General features: G+C 38.4%; 1 protein-coding gene across 7 annotated transcripts in view; it reads left to right on the forward strand.

Moving 5' to 3' along the window:
* IGF2BP2 (insulin like growth factor 2 mRNA binding protein 2) overlaps positions 1-22,716 on the forward strand; it is a 161,507-nt gene that overhangs the window by 118,208 nt on the left and 20,583 nt on the right. For 4 of the 7 annotated variants that reach the window (XM_069472811.1, XM_069472812.1, XM_069472815.1 and 1 more), the window contains 3 exons: positions 13,415-13,537; positions 14,544-14,679; positions 17,068-17,196. In XM_069472811.1, the coding sequence (XP_069328912.1) occupies positions 13,415-13,537; positions 14,544-14,679; positions 17,068-17,196 (388 nt within the window). The remainder of the gene's footprint in view (positions 1-13,414; positions 13,538-14,543; positions 14,680-17,067; positions 17,197-22,716) is intronic. The other 3 variants (XR_011233882.1, XM_069472813.1, XM_069472817.1) reach the window with 1 other exon arrangement.

The following is a 22,716-nucleotide window of genomic DNA, read 5'->3' on the forward strand; positions in this document are numbered from 1 at the left end:
GCAGTGGAAAAATGCAGTGTCCAATGACTGCATGTAACTGGAGGCTCTAATCAAGGTTTTAGGAAGACAAGAGGGAATTTGGACGTTTCAGAGAAGGCAAAGAAGGACTGTCTTTGTAGGAGACAGAGCCTGAGGGGGTGAGTAGCAGTTAGACGATGTAGGAGACCAGGGATCCTAAAATTTCTTTTTATTCATTTACCAAATATTTATTGAACACCTACTATGTACCAGGCACTGTTCCATGTGCCAGGAACTCAGCAGTGCACTAAGCTGACAAAAACCCCTGTCCTCTGAAAGTTTTCATTCTAGTGGAGCTTCTTCAAGCGTCCTGTTTATTTTGAGGCAGTAGTAATGCATCTGTTAGTTGCTTTTGGTCTCAACAGAAAACACAGTGGCTTAAGCAATAAGAAACAATTACTATGTCACATAACAAGTCCTAAGGTAGAGTAGCTCCAAGGTTAGTTGAATTATGGGCTCAAAGACCCACGACGTGTTTTTGCTTTTCCTGTCTCATATTCCCTTATCATAATAGGACGGCTGTAGTGATTTTAGACCTGTGTCCCCGCAGAAAAATATTCACAGACTGAGAGAGAGGGCATCCCTTCCCTGTGGCTTTTTTAAAAATTATAGTATAAAACTGTAACGTAAAACTTACCATCTTGATCTTTTTAAGTGTACCATTCAGTAGTGTTAAGTATATTCACATTGTTGTGAAACAGATTTGTAGAACTTTTTTGTCTTGCAAATCTGAAACTCTGTATCCATTTAACAACTCCCTTCTCCCACTCCCGTCTGCCTCTGGTAACCACTACTCTACTTCCTGCTTCTATGAATTTGACTACTTTCATTTAGATACCTCATGTAAGTAGAATCATATAGTACTTACCTTGTGATGGGCTTATTTCACTTAGCATAATGTCCTCAAGGTTCATCCATGTTGTAGCATGTGACAGAATTTCATTCCTTTTTAAGGCTGAATAAAATTCCATTGCGTGTATGTACCACATTTTGTTTATCCATTCATTTGTTGATGGACATTTTGGGCTGCTTCCACCTCTTGGCTATTGTGAATAATGCTGTTATAAACAAGAATGTGCAAATATCTCTTCAAGTCTCTGCTTTCAGTTCTTTTGGATATATGCCAAGCAGTAGGATTGCTGGATCATATGGTAGTTCTACTTTTAATTTTGAAGGAAACCTTCATACTGATTCCTATAGCAGTTGCTCTGTTTTACAATCCCAGTAATAGTGCACAAGGGTTCCAGTTTCTCCACAGTCTCACCACTCTTGTTACTTTCTGTTATTTTGATAGCAGCTATCGTAGGTGATATCTCATTGTGGTCTTGATTTGTGTGTCTTTGATTATTAGTGATTAGTGAAGTAGAGCATCTTTTTTGTATGTTTGTTGGCCATTTGTATATCATCTTTGGAGCAATGTCTATTCAGGTCCTTTGTTTATTATTTGAGTTATTTGATTTTTTGTTGTTGTTGAGTTTTAGGGATTCTTTATACATTTTGGACATTAATTCCATCTTAGTCCATTTTCTGAACTATAACAGGATACCTGAGACCAGATAATTTATAAAGAACAAAAAGTTTACTTGGTTCACAGTTCTGGAGGCTGGGAAGTCCAAGAGCATGGTGTCAACATCTGGCAAAGATCATCCCATGGTGGAAGCAAGCACATGAGACAGAAAGGGAAAATAAGGCCAAACTCATGCCTTTTATAAATAGCCCACTAATTCACTCCTGTGATAACTCCACTAATCCATTCATGAGTGCAAAGCTCTCATGACCTAATCACCTCTTAAAGTTCCCACCTCTCAACACTGTTAAAATGACAGTTAAATTTAAACATGTCTTTCAAACCATAGCAAACTCCTCATCACATAAATGATTTGCAAATTTTTCCATTCCATAGGTTGCTCTTTCACTCTGTTGATTGTATCCTTTGATGCAGGAACATTTGTAAGTTTGAGATACTCTGATTTGTCTATTTTTGCTTTTGTTGCCTGTGCTTTTGGTGGCATATCCAAGAAATCATTGCAAAGTCCAATATTATGAAGATTTTCCCTGTATTTTCTCTTAGGAGTTTGATAGTTTTAGTTTTTGTGGGTAGATCTTTAATCCATTTAAGTTAATTTTTGTATATAGTATAAGATAATGGTTTAACTTCATTCATTTGCATGTGTAATTCGAGTTTTCCCATCACCATTTGGTGAAGAGACTGTTCTTTCTCCATCAAGTAGTGTCAGCAGTCTGTCAGAAATCACTGGACCAATGCGAGGGTTTATTTCTGGGCTCTCTATTCTGTTTTATTGGTCTGTTTGTCTTTATGCCAGTATCACACTGCTTTGATTATGGTAGCTTTGTAATATGTCTTGAAAGCAGGAAATCTGAACACTTCAACTTTCTTTTTTTAAAAAGTTGTTTTGGTTATTCGGGGTCCTTTGAGATTCCATATGTATTCTAGGATGAATTTTTCTATTTCTGCAAAAACTGCCATTGGGATTTTGGTAGGGCCTGTGTTGAATCTGTAGATCACTTTGGGTAGTATGGACATCTTTTTTTTGTTCTTGTTTAATTTTTTAGAGACAGGGTCTTATGTAGTTATACAGGCTGGAGTGCAGTGGCGCAATCATAGATCACTGCAACCTTGAACTCCTGGGTAACCTTGAACTCCTGGGCTCGAGTGATCTTCCTGCCTCCACCTCCTGAATAGCTAGGACTACAGGCACACGCCACTGTGCTCAGCTACTTTTTTATTTGTTGTATAGTCAGGGTCTTGCTATGTTGCCCATGCTAATCTTGAACTACTGACCTCAAGCAATCTTCCTACCTCAGCCTCCCGTAGTGCTGGGATTACAGGTGTGAGCTACTGCACCTGACCAGTATGGATCTTAACAATATTAAGTATTCCAGTCTGTGAACACAGAATGTCTACATTTATTTGTGTCTTTAATTTCTTTCAGTAACTTTTTACAGCTTTCAGTGTATAAGTCTTTTATCTCCTTGGTTAGATTTATTTCTAAGTAGTTTATATTTTTCAATGCTATTGGTAAGTGGCATTATTTTCTTTATTTCCTTTTCACATTGTTTATTGCTAGTGTATATAGAAATGCAAATTATTTTTCATGTTGATTTTGTATTCTGCAGCTTTGCTGAATTCATTTCTTAGTTGTAAAAGTTTTTTGTAGAATCTTTAGGGTTTTCTATATATAAGATCATGTCATCTGTAAATAGAGATCATTTTACTTCTTCCTTTCCACTTTGGATGCCTTTTATTTCTTTTTCTTACCTAATTGCTCTGGCTAGGACATCTAATATTATGTTCAATACAAGTGGCAAGAAGAGGCATCATTGCCTTGTTTTTGATCTTACAGGAAAAGCTTTCAGTCCTCCACCATTGAGTATGATGTCAGCTATAGGCTTTTCATAAATGACCTAGTATGTTGAGGTAATATTTTATTCCTAATTTGTTGGGTATTCTTATCATGAAAGGGTGTTAAAGTTTGTCAAATGCTTTTTCTATTGAGATGATCATGTGGTTTTTCTCCCTTCACTCTGTTAATGTGATGTATTACATTGATTGATTTTTGTACATTGAGCCATCCTTGCATTCCACGAATAAATCCCACTTGGTCATGGCATAAATTCTTTTAATATGCTGTTGAATTTTGTTTCCTAGTATTTTGTGAGGATTTTTACATCAGTACTCATCCCAGATATTGGTCTGTAGATTTCTTTTTTTGTTGTGTCTTTGTCTGGCTTTGTTTATTTTATTTTAGTTTTTGAGACAGAGTCTCATTCCATTGCCCTGAGTAGAGTGCTGTGATGTCAGCCTTGTTCACAGCAACCTCAAACTCCTGGGCTCAAGCAATCCTCCTGCCTCAGCCTCCCAAGTAGCTTGGATTAAAGGCACATACCACAGACACCCGGCTAAATTTTTCTATTTTTAGTAGAGGCGGGTCTCGCTGTTGCTCAGGCTGGTCTCAAATTCCTGAGCTCATGCGTTCCTCCCACCTCGGCCTCCCAGAGTGCTAGGATTACAGACATGAGCCACTGTGCCCAGCCTTTGTCTGGCTTTGGAATCAGGATAAAGCTGGCCTCATAGAATGAGCTTGGAAATGTTGCCCCCACCCCTTAGGTTTTTTGGAAGAATTCCAGGATTGTGATGATTCTTATTTAAATGTTTGGTAGTATTCTCCAGTGAAGCCATCTGGTTCTGGGCTTTTATAATCTTTTTTATTTCTGTGGCATTGGTTGTAGTGTTCTGCTTTCATTTCTGATTTTAGTTATTTCAGTGTTCTTTATTTCTTTTTTTTTTTTCCTTTAGTTAATCTAAAGATTTGTTAATTTGGTTGATCTTTTAAAAAAACCAACCCTTAGTTTTGTTGATTGTATTTGTTTATCTGTGCTATAATATTTATTATTTCCTTCCTTATGCTGGGTTTGGGTTTAGTTTCTTCTTTTTCTATTTCTTCAGGTGTACAGTTAGGTTGTTCCGTTGACTTACCTCATAGTACTTACTGCTTTTACATAAGTTTTCGTATGTTATGTTTTTATGTCATTTGTCTCAAGGTATTTTCTCATTTCTCTTATGACTTCTTTGACCACACTGGTTGTTGTAGAGTGAGTTGTTTCATTGTAAATTGTAATTGTTGTAAATTGTAAATTTCTAGTTTTTCTTGTGCCATTAATTTCTAATTTCATTCCACTGTGATCAGAAAAGATACTTTGTATGATTTCAGTCTTTTTGAATTTGTTAATACTTTGTTTTGTATATTATCTATCCTGGAGAATGTTCCATGTGCACTTGAGAACAATGTATATTCTAGTGCTGTTGTGTGGAGTATTGTGTATATAGCTGTTGATCTATACTGTTGTTCTAAATCCTCTACTTCCTTGTTGTTCTTCTGTCTGGTAGTTCTATCCAGTGTTGAAGTTAGGATATTGCAGTTTCCTACTGTTATTGTGGTTTTATCTGGTTCTCCCTTCAATTATGTCAAAGTTGGCTTCATATATTTAGGAGCTCTGAGGTTTGGTGCATAAATATTTATAATTGTTATGTCCCCTTGGTGAATGGTCCCTTTTATCATTATATAATGTCCTTTTTTGTCTCTTGTAACTGTTTTTTATTTGAAGTCTATTTGTATGATACTAGTACAGCCACTCCATTCCTCTCTTCTTGTTACTATTTCCATGGAATATCCTTTTTCATCCTTTTACTTTCAGCTTACGTGTGTCCTTAGACCTCAGGTGAGTCTCCTGTAGACAGCATATAGTTAGAACCTGTTTTTTATAGCCAATCTATGTTTTTTGATTGGAGAGTTTAATCTTTTACATTTAAAGTAATTACTAATAGGGAAGGACTTACTTTTGCCATTTTGTTCATTGTTTTCTGTATGTCTTGTAGCTTTCTTGTCCCTCTCTTCCTCTCTTACTGCCTTCCTTTGTGCTTTGTTGATTTTGGATAGTAATATGCTTTGATTTCCTTTTGTGTATATTCTTATATTTTCTTTGTGTGTATAATTGCAATTACATAAAATATCTTAAAGTCATAATGTCCTATTTGAAACTGATAATACTTGACTTCAACTGCATACAAAAACCCTACTTCTCGCCAGGCGCGGTGGCTCACGCCTGTAATCCTAGCACTCTGGAAGGCCAAGGCGGGTGGATTGTTTGAGCTTGAGAGTTTGAGACCAACCTGAGCAAGAGTGAGACCCTGTCTCTACTAAAAATAGAAAGAAATGAGCTGGACAACTAAAAATATATAGAAAAAAATTAGCTGGGCATGGTGGCACATGCCTGTAGTCCCAAGTACTCAGGAGGCTGAGGCAGAAGGATCACTTGAGCCCAGGAGTTTGAGGTTGCTGTGAGCTGGGCTGACTCCACGGCACTCTAGCCAGGGCAAAAGAGTGAGACTCTGTCTCCAAAAAAAAAAAAAAAGCCTACTTCTGGCTGGGTGTGGAAAGTCCTCCCTGTAATCCTAGCACTTTGGGAGTCTGAGATGGAAGGATCACTTGAGGCCAGTAATTCGAGACCAGCCTGAGCAACATTAGCAAGACCCCATCTCTACAAAAAATAGAAAAGTCTGAGATCCATGGTGAGACTGCAAGGGGTCTCCCAACGCCCTGTCCTGTGCTGTTTTGTATTTATGTGCAAAAAATAGAAAAGTCAACCAGGCATGATGGCTTGTGCTTATTATAGTCCCAGGTACTTGGTATGCTGAAGCAGGAGGATCACTCAAACAGAAGTTTGCAGTTACAGTGAGCCATGATGATGCCACTGCACTCCAGCCCAGGCAACAGAAGGAGACTCTGTCTCAAAAAACAAAAATAAAACAAACAAATCTACTCCTTTATACATCCCCACCCCCAAGATCACAAATTACAGCTTTATATATTTTATATTCATTAACATAGATTTGTAGATTTTTAAATATTTTTCTCATTTAACTTGTGTGCACCAAAATTACTATAATACAGGTTACTATATTTGTTCACATATTTACCTTTATCAGAGAACTGTAAAAGCACCCGAAAGTTAAAGCTTGCAGCTCTAATGAAACAATAACACAAGAGGAAAAACAAAACAAGGTATCATCCAACATAATGAACAGAACAGTATCCCACATATCAATACTAACGCTGAACGTGAATGGTCTTAATGCCCCACTTAAAAGATATAGACTGCCTGAATGAATGAAAAAACACACCCCAACTGTATGCTGTCTCCAAGAAACACAAGGGGTAAAAGGAACAATTCAGCATAACAGTCCTAAATTAAATATGCACCTAACAGAGGAGCTCCCAGATTCATTAAGCAAATCCTACTAGATCTAAGCGAAGAAATAAACAATAGCATTGTAATTGCCAGGAAGTACAACACTCCACTGACAGAACTGGACTGATCATTGAAACAGAAAATCAGTAAAGAAACACTGGATTTAAACGGAACTTTAGAATAAATGGACCTAATAGACATTTACAGAACATTCTACCCAAAAACTACTGAATATACATTCTTCTCATCAACACATGGGACATTTTCCAAGATTGATCATATCTTAGGCCACAAAACAAGTCTCAGCACATTCAAAACAATCAGAATCATAGCATGCATCTTCTCAGACCACAGTGGATTAAAACTTGAAATCAATTTCAAGAGAAACACTCAATTCTACACAAAGTCATGGAAATTAAACAACCTGCTGCTGAACAGTCCTTGGGTGAATGATGACACTAAAATGGAAATCGAAAGAGCCTTCAAACTGAATGACAAAGGAGACACAAGGTTTCAAAATCTATGGGATACAGTAAAAGCAGTCCTATGGGGGAAGTTCATAGCCTTAAATGCCTATATCAAAAAGACAGAAAGACAACAAATTAACAAACTAATGTCAAATCTTAAGGAACTAGAAAAAGAAGAGCAAACCAAACCCAAAGCCAGCAGAAGAAAAGAAGTAACAAAGTTTAGAGCAGAACTAAACCAAATGGAAACAACAACAATAATTAAAAAAATACAAAGTATCAAAGAAACAAAAAATTGGTTCTTTCAGAAGATAAACAAAATTGATAGACCACTAGCCAGAGTAACCAGAAATAGAAGAGAAAGGACTCAAATAAGCTCAATCAGAAATGAAAAAGGAGACATTACAACTGATACCACAGAAATACAAAATATCATCCATGAATGCTACGAAAACCTCTACGCACACAAATTGGGAAACAGGAAATGGATAAATTCCCGGAAAGACACAACCTCCCAAGCCTGAATCAGGAAGAAATGAAAGTCCCGAACAGACTGATAATGAGCACTAAGATTGAAGCAGTAATAAAAAATCTACCAGCAAGGAAAAAAAAAAGGGCAAAAAAGCCCTGGACAGAGAGATTCACAGCTAAATTCTACCAGAACTATGAAGAAGAACTGGTACCTATCTTATAAATATTATTCCATAACATCAAGAAGGAGGGAATCCTCCCTAACTCATTCTGTGAAGTCAATATCACTGTGATACCAAAGCCAGGAAATGACACATCAAAAGAAGAAAACTACAGACCAATATCCCTGAGGAATGTAAGTGCAAAAATTCTCAACAAAATACTTGCAAACTGAATTCAGTGGCACATCAAAAAGATAATTCATTATGATCAGGTGGGTTTCATTCCAAGGATGCAAGGATGTTTTAACATATGCAAATTGATAAATGGGATTTACCACATAAACAGAAGCAAAATCAAAGACCATATGATCATCTCAATAGATGCAGAAAAAGCATTCAATAAAATCCAGCACTCTTTCATGATAAAAACCTTCAACAAACTAGGCATAGAAGGAATATACCTTGAAATTGTAAAAGCCATATATGGCCAGGCACAGTGGCTCACACCTGTAACCCTAGCAATGAGCAAGGCTGAGGGGGGAGGATTGCTTGAGGCCAGGAGTTTGAGACCAGCCTGAGCAGGAGCTAGACCCCATCTCTACAAAAAATAGAAAAATGAGTCAGGTGTGGTGGCACATGCCCGTAGTCCCAGCTACTTGGGAGTCTGAGGTAGGAGGATCTTTTGAGCCTAGGAGTTAGAGGTTACAGTGAGCTATGATGACACCACTGCACTCACTCACCTGGGTGACAGAGCGAAACCTTGTCTCAAAAAAAAAAAAAAAAAAAAAAAAGAAAGAAAGAAAGAAAGAAAAAAAAAAAAAAAAGCCATATATGACAAACTCACAGCCAACATCATACTGAATGGGGAAAAGCTGAAAGCATTCCCCCTAAGAACTGGAATAAGACAAGGGTGCCCACTGTCACCACTTCCATTCAGCATAGTACTAGAAGTCCTAGCCAGAGCAATAACGCAAGAGAAAGAAATAAAGGGTATCCAAATTGGGAAAGAGGAGGTCAAACTATCCCTGTTCACTGACAAAATGATCTTGTATCTAGAAAACCCTAAAGACTCCACCAAAAGACTCCTAGAATTGATAAATAAGTTCAGCAAAGTCTCAGGTTACAAAATCAACATACATAAATCAGTAGGATGTCTGTATACTAGTAACAATCAAGCTGAGAATCAGATCAAGGACTCAATACCATTTGCAATAGCTACGAAGAAAATAAAATACCTAGGAATATACTTAACCAAAGAGGTGAAAGATCTAAGGAGAACTACAAAATACTGATGAAAGAAATCATAGATGACACAAACATATGGAAAAACATCCCATGCTCATGGATTGGTAGAATCAACATCATTAAAATGTCCATACTACCCAAAGTGATTTACAGATTCAGTGCCATCCCCATGAAAATACCAATGTCATACTTCACAGATCTGGAAAAAATAATCCGAAATTTCATTTAGAATCAAAAAAGAGCCAAAATAGCCAAAGCAATCTTAAGCAAAAAGAACAAATCTGGAGGCATCACATTACATGACTTCAAATTATACTACAAGGTTGTAGTAACCAAAGCAGTGTGGTAGTGGGATAAAAATAGAGACATAAACCAATGGAACAGAATAGAGAACCCAGGAATAAAACCATATACCTACAACCAACTGATCTTTGACAAAGCAGACAACAACATACACTGGGGAAAGGAATCCTTATTCAATAAATGATACTGGGAAAACTGGATAGCCACATGCAGAAGTATGAAACAAAACCCCTGTCTCTTGCCATATACAAAAATTATTTCAAGATGGTTAAAAGACTTAAATGTAAGGCATGAAACTCTAAAATTGCTAGAAGAAAATACAGGAAAAACTCCTCTAGACATCAGTGTAAATGAAGAATTTATGACTAAGACCCCAAAAGCAAACATAGCAATAATAAAAATAAATAGCTGGGACTTAATTAAGTTAAAAGTCTTTTGCACAGCAAAGGAAATAACCAACAGTGTCAATAGACAACCTACAAAATGGGAGAAAATGTTTGCAAACTATATATCCAATAAAGGATTATATCCAGAATCTACAAAGAATTCCAATAAAGGACTAATATCCAGAATCTACAAAGAATTCAAACAAATCAGAAAGAAAAAACAAACAACACCATTAAAAAATAAGCAAAAGACATGAACTGAAGTTTTTCAAAAGAAGATAGACAAAAGGCCAACAAACATGAAAAAATGCTCAACATCACTAATGATAAGGGAAATGCAAATTAAAACTACAGTGAGATATTACCTTACTCCTAAATGGCCATTATTATAAAGTAAAAAATGATAGATGCTGGTATAGATGCAGAGAGAAAGGAATGCTTATACACTATTGATGGAACTGCAAATTAGTACAACCTCTGTGGAAAACAGCATGAAGATTCCTCAAAGAAATAAATATAGACTTAACCATTCAATCCAGCAATCCCACTACTGGGAATCTACCTATAGGAAAAGAAGTCATTTTATCAAAAAGACACCTACACTCAGACGTTTATCCACAGCACTACACCACAATTCACAATTGCAAAGATGTAGAATCAACCTAAGTGCTTATCAATTCGTGTATGTATATATGTATATGTACACACAAACACACACACACACACACACACACACATACACACACCCCTTGAGGTACTACTCAGCCGTAAAAACAAAATGAAATAATGTCATATGCAGCAAATTGGATGGAACTGGAGACCATTATCCTAAGGGAAGTCTCTCCGGAATGGAAAAACAAACACCACATGTACTCTCTAATAATTGGGAGCTAAATGATGGTTACACATGGGCACAAAGAGATGTAAAGGACACTGGAAATCAAGAATGGGGGAAGGTGGAAAGGGACGAGAGGTAAAAACTTACCTATTGGATACAATGAACACTATTCTGGTTATCGGTACATTAAAAGCCCTGACTTGAGCCTTATACAAGGTATCCATCTAACAAAAACATTTGTACCCCTTTAATATTTTGAAATTAAAACAAAAAAACCTTTACAGCTCCACCCCCAGTATCATAAATTATATCTTCATATATTTTATGCTAACTAACATAGATTTACAGATTTGTAAATGCTCTTTTCATTTAACTTCCATGTACCAAAATTACTATAATACAGATTACTGTATTTGTTTATATATTTAGTTTTATTGGAGAGCTGTATATTTCTATGGTTTTGTATTGCTGTCTACCATCCTTTCATTTCAACGTAAGGGGCTCCCTCTAGCATTTCTTGTAGAGCAGGTCTCAAGTGGCCATGAAGTCCCTCAGCTTTTGTTCATCTGGGAAAGTCTTAATTTCTTTCATTTTTGAAAAACAATTTTGGCAGACACGGTATTCTTGGTTGGCAGTTTTTTCTTCCAGCAATTTGAATATATCATCCCACTCCCTTCTGGCCTGCAAAGTTTCTGATGAGAAATTTACAGACAATCTTATGGAAGCTCCTTTATATGTCACAAATTGCTTTTCTCTTGCCACTTTCAAGATTCTCTCTTTATCCTTGACTTTAGACAGTTTGATTATAAAGTGTCTCAATATGGTTGTCTGTGGATTTATCCCAGTTGGAGTTGTTTGTGGGTTTCTTTTCCCCCTCTCTCCTTTTCGTCTCTAGTAATCCTTTACCAGTTGGAGTTCTTTAAGCTTTTTGATCTGTATGTCCATTTCTTTCCTCAGATTCAGGAGGTTTTTGGCCATTCTTCAAATAAGCTCTGTGCCCCTTTCTTTTCTCTTCTCTTTCCGGGATTCCCATTATGCATATATTTGACCATTTAATAGGTCCTATGAGTCCCTTAGGCTCCCTTGACTTCTTTTTTTTTTTTTTTTTTTTTTTTTTTTGACAGGGTCTCAACTCTGTTGCTCAGGCTGGAGTACAGTGGCATGATCATAGCTCACTGCAGTCTGGAGCTCCTGGGCTCAACCATTCCTCCTGCTCTAGCCCCCGCTAGCAACTGGAACTACAGGTGTGTACCACCACACCTAGCTAGTTTTTTAAAAAAAATTTATAGAGACAAGATCTCACTATGTTGCCCAGACTGGTCTTGAATTCCCAGCCTTAAGCAGTCTTTCTGCCTCAGCCTCCCAAAGTGTCGGGATTACAGGTGTTAGCCACTGCATATGGCTTCATTCTTTCTTCTTCTTCTTTTTTTTGTGGGGGAATGGCTCGATGGTTTCAAATGACCTAACTTCAAGTTTGCTGATTGTTTCTTCTGCCTGATCAAGCCAGCTGTTGAACCCCTCTAAATAATTTTTGTGTTCCGTTATTACATTTTTAAGCTTCAGAATTTCTGTTAGGTTCTTTTTTATAATTTCTGTCTTTTTGTTGTTATTCACATTTTGTTCATACATCATTTTCTGACTTCATTTAGTTCTCATTTAGCTCATTAAGCATCTTTACAGTTATTTTAAATTCTTTGTCAAGGAACCCATAGATTTGTGTTTCATTAGGGTCAGTGTTTGGCATTTAATTTTATTCCTTTGAGCCATGTTTCACTGTTTCTTTGTATGCCTAGTAATTTGGGGGTGCAGTTGGCATTTGACAAAACAACCACTTCTCCTAGTCTTTGTGTACTTTGTGCACTTTGTGCAGTAGAAGACCTTCATTAATCAGCCTAGTTAAAGGTTCCAGAGACCTCTCAGACCTTTTCTGATTTCTTTTTCTTTTTCCTTTTTTTTTCTTTTGTGATTCCTTGATCCCTCTGGTGTCTGGCTACAAACCTACAGCTATAATGTGCCACTTGTCTCTATTTTCAGCATCTTCCAAACTCTGGTGCCAATCCTGTCTGCTGAGTCAGTGACACAAAAAACACTTTTTCAGGAAGCCCCCAGACAAACCAAAATGTTGGATCCATGATCCAGTCTTTCGTTTCCATCCCAAGGGAGGAGCCCAGCCAGTGGGGTTTCTTCCCATTTGCTCTTTGCTATGCCATGCTGGGGGATGACATGAATGATGAGCCAAACACTGTGAATTTTCTTACCCCTTTTGCTGGAATCCCTTCTTTATTTACAATGGCCTTGGTGTTAAAGCTTCTCACCTGATCTCTAGAGTTCTCATGGACGTGCTCTGGTGCATCTGTTGTTAATTTGCGGTGTCTGTGGAAGGGAAAGAGAGTCTGTGGCTTCCTAGCGTGCCATCTCACTGACATCACTCTCCCTTGTTCCTGTTTTAAGAGCAAGGAAAACTTTCTTCCTACAGTCACCCAACAGGTTTCTTCTTCTACTTCATTGGCCAGATCTGCCTCATGGATCGACTTCCAACCAATCACTACAAGGGAGTAGAATTTCCATAGTTGGCTTATGTTAATCAAAATTCATGAACTAGGGTTGATGAGAGACCTGGCCTCTCCTGAAACCCATCACCACTTGGTACCTGTACAAAATAACTTCCATTCATAAGACAAAAGCAGGGTAAAGGCTCTTGGAAGACAACCATTATGTTGTCTTAAGTATTAAATTGTTGTTTGTCTCTTTTAGAGCTGAAGAGATTCCTCTGAAAATCTTGGCCCACAATGGCTTGGTTGGAAGACTGATTGGGAAAGAAGGCAGAAATTTGAAGAAAATTGAACATGAAACAGGGACCAAGATAACAATTTCATCGTAAGCCACCCATTTAGATTAATTATCCCAATAATGGAGAACTTGTGCATTTTGATATGCTCAAATCGTTCATCTAATTTTCCCTAAAATGGGAATATAATCATAAGTGATGTAATTATTTCCATCATCATCAAAGACAAATACATAAATAGTTACCAGTTAGACATTTTCCACTAGGGATGTGATCTAGTGGAAATAAGATGTCAGGGATTCTACATTAGTATGTTGTGAGGGAATCAGTCATCTTCTTCTCCACCAAGACTTGTTTGTGATTTTTCTGGGATTTTATTTTTTCTCTTTAAAAAAGGAAATTTCGGCCGGGCGCGGTGGCTCACGCCTGTAATCCTGGCACTCTGGGAGGCCGAGGTGGGCGGATCGTTTGAGCTCAGGAGTTCGAGACCAGCCTGAGCAAGAGCGAGACCCCATCTCTACTAAAAATAGAAAGAAATTATATGGACAGCTAAAAATATATATAGAAAAAATTAGCCGGGCATGGTGGCACATGCCTGTAGTCCCAGCTACTCGGGAGGCTGAGACAGGAGGATCGCTTGAGCTCAGGAGTTTGAGGTTGCTGTGAGCTAGGCTGACGCCACGGCACTCACTCTAGCCCGGGCAACAGAGTGAGACTCTGTCTCAAAAAAAAAAAAAAAAAAAAAAAAAAGGAAATTTCGACCAGCCATGGTGACTCATACCTGTAATCCTAGCACTTTGGGAGGCCAAGGCGGGAGGATTACTTGAGGCCAGGAGTTCGAGACCAGCCTGAGCAGCACAATGAGACCCCATCTCTACAAAATTTAAAAAAATTAGCCAGGCATGATGGTACATGCCTGCAGTCACAGCTACTCAGGAGGCTGAGGCAGGAGGATCGCTTGAGCTCAGGAGTTTGAGGTTGTAGTGAGCTATCATGATGCCACTGCACTCTAGCATGGGCAACAGATCAAGACCCTGTCTCAAAAAAAAAAAAAAAAAAAAAAAAAGAAATTTCTTTCTTTCTCCCATTGGCCAGTTTGCAGGATTTGAGCATATATAACCCAGAAAGAACCATCACTGTGAAGGGCACAGTTGAGGCCTGTGCCAATGCCGAGATAGAGATCATGAAGAAGCTCCGAGAGGCCTTTGAAAACGATATGCTGGCTGTTAACGTAAGTTCCCAATGCTTTCTTCTCTACTGGTTTCACATGTGCTTCCAGGCAGAGCCCAGGCTGCTCTAAAAATAATTGTCACTCAGCTAATGAGGAAGTGCCTTAGGGATAGGTATGCAGGGTTTTTCTCCACTGCCTAGGATTAAGGAATTAAAACAATCAAGAAACCAACTAATAAATGATAAATGCACTAGAAGCCATTAAAATTATAATTTTGAAGGCTGCAAAATGAGGAAATGCTTATGATACTATGTTATTAAGAAAGTAAGATATAAAAGTATATAACTAAGGTTACAGTTACATAAAATAATATGATCAGAATGACTAGAAAGTTATACACAAAAATAGAAATAGCCAGTATGTTAGGAAAGTGGGATTTTCTGCTTTCCAAACTTTCTGTAATATTGTCCTGTTGCTTTTTAAATTTTAAAAATACATACTTTAAAAATAACTTGATTTTCATCCTTTGCTTGCTGATCTCCACTTTCAGATTGCCCAATAAATGTTGCCAGCTACCTGAGCTCTCACTGATACTTCTAGCTAACTGATTTGGGTTTGTTCTTCCTGTTATTGTTACCTAGTTTTCACTTTTTAATGGGGCAATAATAGTCTGGCATTTTAAAAGTTCTTAAAAATATTTGGTCATCAGCAAAGCCCAAGCTCAGCCCAGAAGAGTAACTTTTTTCACTTTTTTATGATAATTTTCTAACATATAAAAAAGTGGAGAGGATGCTCCAATAAGCCCACATATACCTGTAATCCAGCTTCAGCAGTTACCAGCTTAGGGCCTGTTTTGTTTCATCTGAACCTTCATCCACATCCATTTCCCATCCCTGTTGGATGACCTTGAAACAAATCTCAGACCCCATAACATTTCTCAGAGAAATAAATGTTGACAAAGAGTTCTGTAGGTTAAGTCCCAGTTCTATCACTGCAGCACTTTCCACAGGTCAGTAATCTGTCCCCCGCCTCACGCCAGCTCCCAGCTTAGCAGCCCAAATCACATGGTAATTATGGGACACGATGAGGAGGGGGAGACTGCAGTGTGACCCACTTCTCCTGTTTGGACATATTTGTCTGTGGAGGTATCATCCGAAGACCTTCATTTTCTCCTTGTGGGCTCTTGACATTTTATGATAAACATCTCTTTCTGTGAACATCTGGAAAACCTAGAAAAGGGTCTGGATGATCCAAACATCTTCATCTGACCCTGTCACTTAGATTCATTCATGTCTGTACCAAAGTCATGCACTGATAGGTGAATAACAAAATCACTAGATCTTGTAAACCAAATGAGGTAAAGGTGAAGGATCCCGGCTCTACTATTCCAAACATTCCAAAAGAAGGCAACTTACTGGGTGGTTGAAGCCACAGACAAGAAAATAGAAAATGTTAGAAAACTGCTTCACGTTCAGAGAATCAAAGATGGGAGCAGGTTGGATACAGTCCAGAATAGGTGACCACATTCCTCTGCCTTTGAAGGGCTGTGTAGTTAAAACTCAGCCCCAGCCTATGTGGGCATCCCCAGGTTTAAATGTGAAATAAGCAAACAAGTGACACGATCACAAAGCTGGCAACTAAGTAAGGAAGAGAGAAAGTTGTGAACGATCCTGAACTTGGATAATAGAATTTACCAGTGTGGTATCCTAGTGAAGCGTCTGAGCTTTCCCTGAACAGAGTTAGAAAAAACTATTGGTCCAATTTGTTTTAAACATAGTCATTCAACAAATATTTATTGAATACTTACTACATACCAGGCACTGAGAACACAACACTCAGTAATACAGTCTCTGTCTACAAGGAAATTATGGTCTAAAAGGGAAAGAAGTAATTAAATAAGAAATTCAAATATGTAATATGTGCTGTTTTAAGGAAACATAGGAGTGTTAGAAGAGCACAGGGCATTTGAGCTAAGACCTTTGGGATGAGAGAAAGCTTCCTGCATGAGGGGACATCTAAGCTCAGGTTAAACCCACAGGTGAGTAGGACTTAGAAAAGCACTTCCTTGCAGGGGAGACAAGATGCGCAGGGGCCCAGAGGTGAGAGAGCATGTGAGGTATTTAGGGAACAGGATTGGGCAGGGTGAGGATGAGGGGTTAGCAGGAGTAAGGCTGGCAAAGTGGCCTCCATCCCCAGGAAGAGCCTCATTTGCCGTGATAAGATGTATAGACATTCCCAAGGGTGGCAGAGAACGCTTGAAGGAACACCATGGTCAGGTTACAGTTTGGCATCCACCCCCAATGCAGAGCATGGAAGAGGTCCATGGGGCCAGGGCATTGCTGATTAGGAGACGCTGGTGCCATTCAGACAAGAGATGGAGGTTGATCCAGGTGAGCTGGGCCTCTCTGGTCTCCTCACCTCATTTTTTTTCTCCATTTCTGTTCCCAGCAACAAGCCAATCTGATCCCAGGGTTGAACCTCAGCGCACTTGGCATCTTTTCAACAGGACTGTCCGTGCTGCCTCCACCAGCAGGGCCCCGCGGAGCTTCCCCCGCTGCCCCCTACCACCCCTTCGCTGTAAGTAGCTCAGCAGTCAGAGGTTGCTTTTATGCTGGGCATCTCCAGGCAGCAGCATTACTCTGCTATATTGAATTAGAGCTGAAGCTTTCATTTAAAGGCGGTGCTCATGAGTACAGATGAATCCAATGTAGGATGAACCCAGCATTTCTTCGGACTTCTTCCTAATGGGCAAATTAGTATTAACCATCCTCTAAACATGTGCTCTTAAATATAGTGTATGTCATATCTAGGAAAGACAGAAACTACTAGCAAACTTATAACTAGAACCCTATTATTGTAAAAAAAGGATTCATTAGCTCAAGTAAGAGCATTCCTGAATGTTGGTCGTTTAGTAAAATTAGGGCATGGGGTGATTCTTGGATATTCATACAATATATACATTACCACCTATATCTACAATTCAGATGCATTATATTTTATTAATAGGCAGTTTTTAAAAGAAAATAGTACATAGCGTTTGTGTCTAAACATTTAGCACAATGCCTGGTATTTAGTAGGTTCTCAAGTACTTATTGTTTGAATCATGCTTTATAACAAAAGAAGAAATGTGAATTTTATGAGTTTTCTACTTGTTGCTTTTTCATTCACAAACATTATTCAAGATTAATACATTACCAAATCGGGGTTCAGGATACTTGACAGCTTTTTTTTAATTCTCAAATTTTCTCTACACATATTGCTATTTTTAGAACAAATTTTCCTTGCTCCAGTGTTTATAGTGTTTAAATGGGAGGAATCAGGTGGCTGAACATTATTACCTTAGCCATTCCTTTCTTTTGAGAGGTAGTTTCTGGTGTAAATGTCACATTGTGTGAATTCCCAGTAGCTTTTTGGGTTGTCTGTAGAGAAACAGGATAATCCCACTGTGCTATTCTGCCAGCAACTGGCACCCACATCCTTAGTCACATGTACACACAGATTCCGGAATCTTGTTTATCTGTACCTCTTCTCAGTCATTTCTAAATCTCTCCATACCATCTCTTTAGTGATCTTCATTTTCCCTTAAACTAGAGGAGAGGGCCCAACATTGAGCCGTGTATGTGTGTGTGGGTGTGTGTATGTGTATGTGTGTGCATGCACGCGGTAGAGTGGATTGAAGGTGTGGTGTGTGGTGGGAAGGATTGTGGCAGCTGTCACAGTCATGTGGCCACTCCAAGGAGCAAGAACACCTATGAGAGTTGCACATCCCCAAACTTTTGCTGTCAGATTTGAGAATGACAGCTCTGTACAATTACATGGCATTGAAGCACATCTCATTTCTTGAGAGAGAGGCTGTGCAGACTGCCCCTCAGAAGATAACCTCAAAAACCAGGCCGCCCTCTCAGCCTAGGTAACATAAGTTGGGAGGAGGCATAATAAAATAGACCAGTTCTAAAATTGAGTATCTAAAATAGGTGTCAGCATACTATATAGCCTGAGGGCCAAATTTAGCCCACCACTTATTTTTGTAAATAAAGTTTTATTGGGACACAGCCATGGTCATTCACTGACATATTGCCTACTCCTGCTTTCCCACCAAAATGGCAGAGTTGAGTAGATAGACACAGTAGAGACCATATGACACACGAAGCCTAAAATATTTATTATTTGGCCCTTTACAGAAAAAGTTTACTGACTCCTGTACTAAAACAAGAGAAGTTTTCGAGTGATATCAGAATATTTTCTAGACTTGAAATAGGTTTTGCCAGTTGGAAAGCTTCCTTTACATCTGAGGTTTTTACTGAAACAGCATAACCATTTTATTAAAATACGGAGTTCTTGTTCTTTATAAGATAGTTTAAATAAAATTTAATTTTTAAAACAAGAGCCATGCAATTCTGATCTTGATCCCATGGGGCCAAGATTAGATTAGATTCCAATCCAGAGCCAGGCACAGTGGCTCACACCTGTAATCTTAGCACTTTGGGAGGCTGATGCAGGAGGGTTACTTGAGGCCAGGAGTTCAAGACCAGCCTGAACAAGAGCAAGACCCCTTCTCTACAAAAATTAGAAAAGTTAGCCAGGAGTGGTGGCATATGCCTGTAGTCCCAGCTACTTGGGAAGCTGAGGCAGGAAGATCACTTGAGCCCAAGAGTTTGAGGTTGCAGTGAGCCATGATGATGCCACTGCACTCTAACCAAGGTGGCAGAGCGAGACCCTATCTCAAAAACAAAAACAAAAAAGATTCTAATCTAGAGTACACCGTTGCCCCAGTTCTCTGAGATATAATGGCTTCTGCAGACATCTCCCTCCTGCACTGCAGAAGTGTGGGGCACAGCGCCAAGGACTGTCCCTGAGCCACACCTGGAAAGTCCACACAGCAGACTCGTAGGCTTCCCTAGTGGTCCCAGACCTCCTGAGAAGGACAGGGTAAGGTGGGGTGGCAGGAATACTCTACATACTTATAGTATTATTTTCCTGTCACCTGGGCATTTTCTTTAATGGCTGTATAATAATCTATTGTATGAATTTACTGTAATTTTTCTAACCAGCATACTATTTTTAGACATTTGTGTTGATTCCAGGTTTTCCCTACTATAAATGGAGTCAAAATGCATATCCTTATATGGGCATATCTCATAGATATTGCAGGTTCAGTTCTAGACTACAATGAAATGAATATGGCAATAATAGTTATGTTTATACTCTACTGTAGCCTATTAAGTACACAACAGCATTATGTCTAAAAAAAATGTACATATCTTAATTTTATAATATTGCTAAGAAGGCCAGGTGTGGTGGCTCACACCTATAATCCCAGCACTTTGGGAGGCTGAGGTGGGAGGATTGCTTGAGGCCAGGAGTTCGAGACCAGCCTAAGCAACATAGTAAGACCCTGTCTCTACAAAAAATAAGAAAAATCAGCAGGGCATGGCAGGCATACACTTTTAGTCCCAGCTACTTGGGAGGCTGAGGCAAGAGGATCGCTTGAGCCCAGGAGTTTGAAGTTGCAGTGAGCTACAGTGATGCTACTGCACTCTAGCCTGGGCAACAGAGCATGACCTTGTCTCAAAAAAATGCTGACACAGACACAAAGTGAGCACACACTATTGGAAAAATGGCACCAATAGACTTGCTCAACATAGGGTTGCCACAAAGCTTCAGTTTATAAAAAATGTGATATCTGTAAAGTGCAATAAAATGGAGTGCAATAAAATGAGATATACCTGTACATAAGCCTTTGCACAAGTATGTGAGTATATCTGAAAGTAAATTCCCTAAGACTGGAACTATTGTGTCAAAACATATATGCATTTTAAATATGCAGAGATTTCTCCAGCAGAATTCATGTAGAAATTTTAAGAATTAAGGTCGTTAAATTGGTGATGTTTTCCTTTACGATTTCTAGCCTTTAATGTCGTGGAAGGAAAAAAGCCTTCTCCTCTCCTGTAAAAATATTCTCCCTTGTTTTCTTTTCTTTTTTTTTTTTTTTTGTTTTTGAGACAGAGTCTCACTCTGTTGCCCAGGCTAGAGTGAGTGCCATGGCGTCAGCCTAGCTCACAGCAACCTCAAACTTCTGGGCTCAAGCGATCCTCCTGCCTCAGCCTCCTGAGTAGCTGGGACTACAGGCATGTGCCACCATGCCCGTCTAATTTTTTCTATGTATTTTTAGTTGTCCGTATAATTTCTTTCTATTTTTAGTAGAGATGGGATCTCGCTCTTGCTCAGGCTGGTCTCGAACTCCTGAGCTCAAACAATCTGCCCGCCTCGGCCTCCCAGAGTGCTAGGATTACAGGTGTGAGCCACCGCGCCCGGCTCTCCCATGTTTTCTTTTCTTTTCTTTTTTTTTGAGGCAGAGTCTCTCCCTGTTGCCCAGGCTAGAGTGAGTGCTGTGGTGTCAGCCTAGCTCACAGCAACCTCAAACTCCTGGGCTTAAGCGATCCTCCTGCCTCAGCCTCCCGAGTATCTGGGACTACAGGCGTGCGCCACCGTGCCCGGCTAATTTTTTTCTATATATATTTTTAGTTGTCCAGATAATTTCTTTCTATTTTTAGTAGAGACAGTGTCTCGCTCTTGCTCAGGCTGGTCTCGAACTCCTGATCTCGAGCTATCCTTCTGCCTCGGCCTCCCAGAGTGCTAGGATTACAGCGTGAGCCACCGCGCCTGGCCTCCCATGTATTCTTATACTAATTTTTAGTTGTTGGTTTTGGGGAGTTCGTTTTATATACATACATACATACATATATATATATATGTCATAGGGAATTTATCTTGACTTACACTTTGAGATAGGGATCTAATTTTATTTTTTCCAGATGGAGAGCCAGTTTCCCCAAAATCATTTATTTATTGAGTAATCCACCATCTTATCATTCAACTTGAAATGCCAACTGTGTCCTACACTAATTCCCGCTGACTCATATTTCTGCACTCTATTGTGTTACCATTCATCTCTTTGTATAGACAATTACTACAGCAATTACCACAGCAAATTACTGTAGTTTTACATGGTCTTTGACAGTTTTAACAGCAAGGTTAAAAGAAATTGGAAAGAAGGCCAACTTTTAAACTTTTACTATGCTTGGGAAAATTAAAGACTATATAAGAATTTTCTGTTCCTTGAATATTTGATAAAACCCATCCATAAAATATCTGGGCCTAGTAACTTTTGTTTGGAGAAAGATCATTATAACCTTTTTAACTTGGTTTTGTTGATTTGTATTTTCCTATAAAAGTATCCATTTTATCTCTCTTTCTCTCTCTCTCTCTCTCTCTGTTGGTGTATAGTTGTACAAAACAGACTGTTGCCTTTAAATCTCCAAATTTGTGGTTATATCTCTCTTTTAAAAATTTCTAACATTGTATATTTGTGTTTTATCTTTTTTTTCCTTAATAAGATTTGCTAGGGATTTTTCTATTTTTAAAAATTTCTAAGTAGGTAAGGGTTTCCTTTTTGTTACCTTGCAATTGTTGCCTTTATTCTTTTGTACTCACATAATGTAATATTTCTGATTTTTGTGGCCTTGCTCAGTGCGTGATCAATTTGGGGGAATAATGGGCATTTAGAAGTGTGTACATTCTCTGATGGCCTCAAAGTTGTATAAACAGCTATAAAATCAAGCTTTTAACTGGTGACTCATATTCTCTATATAATTATTTTAATTTATATGATAAATTTTGAGGACTGTTTACTATTCTCTGATTATGAGTTTGTCAGATTCTTTATTTGTAAGAAATTCTTAAATGTGTTTTGATCATATTATTCTAGAAATAATCTGGAATTTTAGTCCCAATTATTAAGCTTTTTTCTTAAATATACAACCTCATAATCCACAGTTATTTAGAATTAACTAAAATTTTATTGGTTCTTTGCTCACCACAGAGGGCTTCTTGTTTTCCATATCCTTTCATCTTTGAGTTATTTTTTTGTGTTTTTTTGTTGTTGTTTGTTGTTATTTGGCTGGAATACTTCCTCAGACAACTTTTTTAGGAAATAGTGCATGAGTAGTATAATTTCTAAGCCTTTCTATATCTCATATGCCTTTCTTTTTCCCTCACATGTGAATGAAAGTTCAGCTGGGTGTCTAGAAAGAAATT

This window comes from Eulemur rufifrons, chromosome 7 (assembly GCF_041146395.1).
Source record: "Eulemur rufifrons isolate Redbay chromosome 7, OSU_ERuf_1, whole genome shotgun sequence".
Classification (NCBI taxonomy): Eukaryota; Metazoa; Chordata; class Mammalia; order Primates; family Lemuridae; genus Eulemur; species Eulemur rufifrons.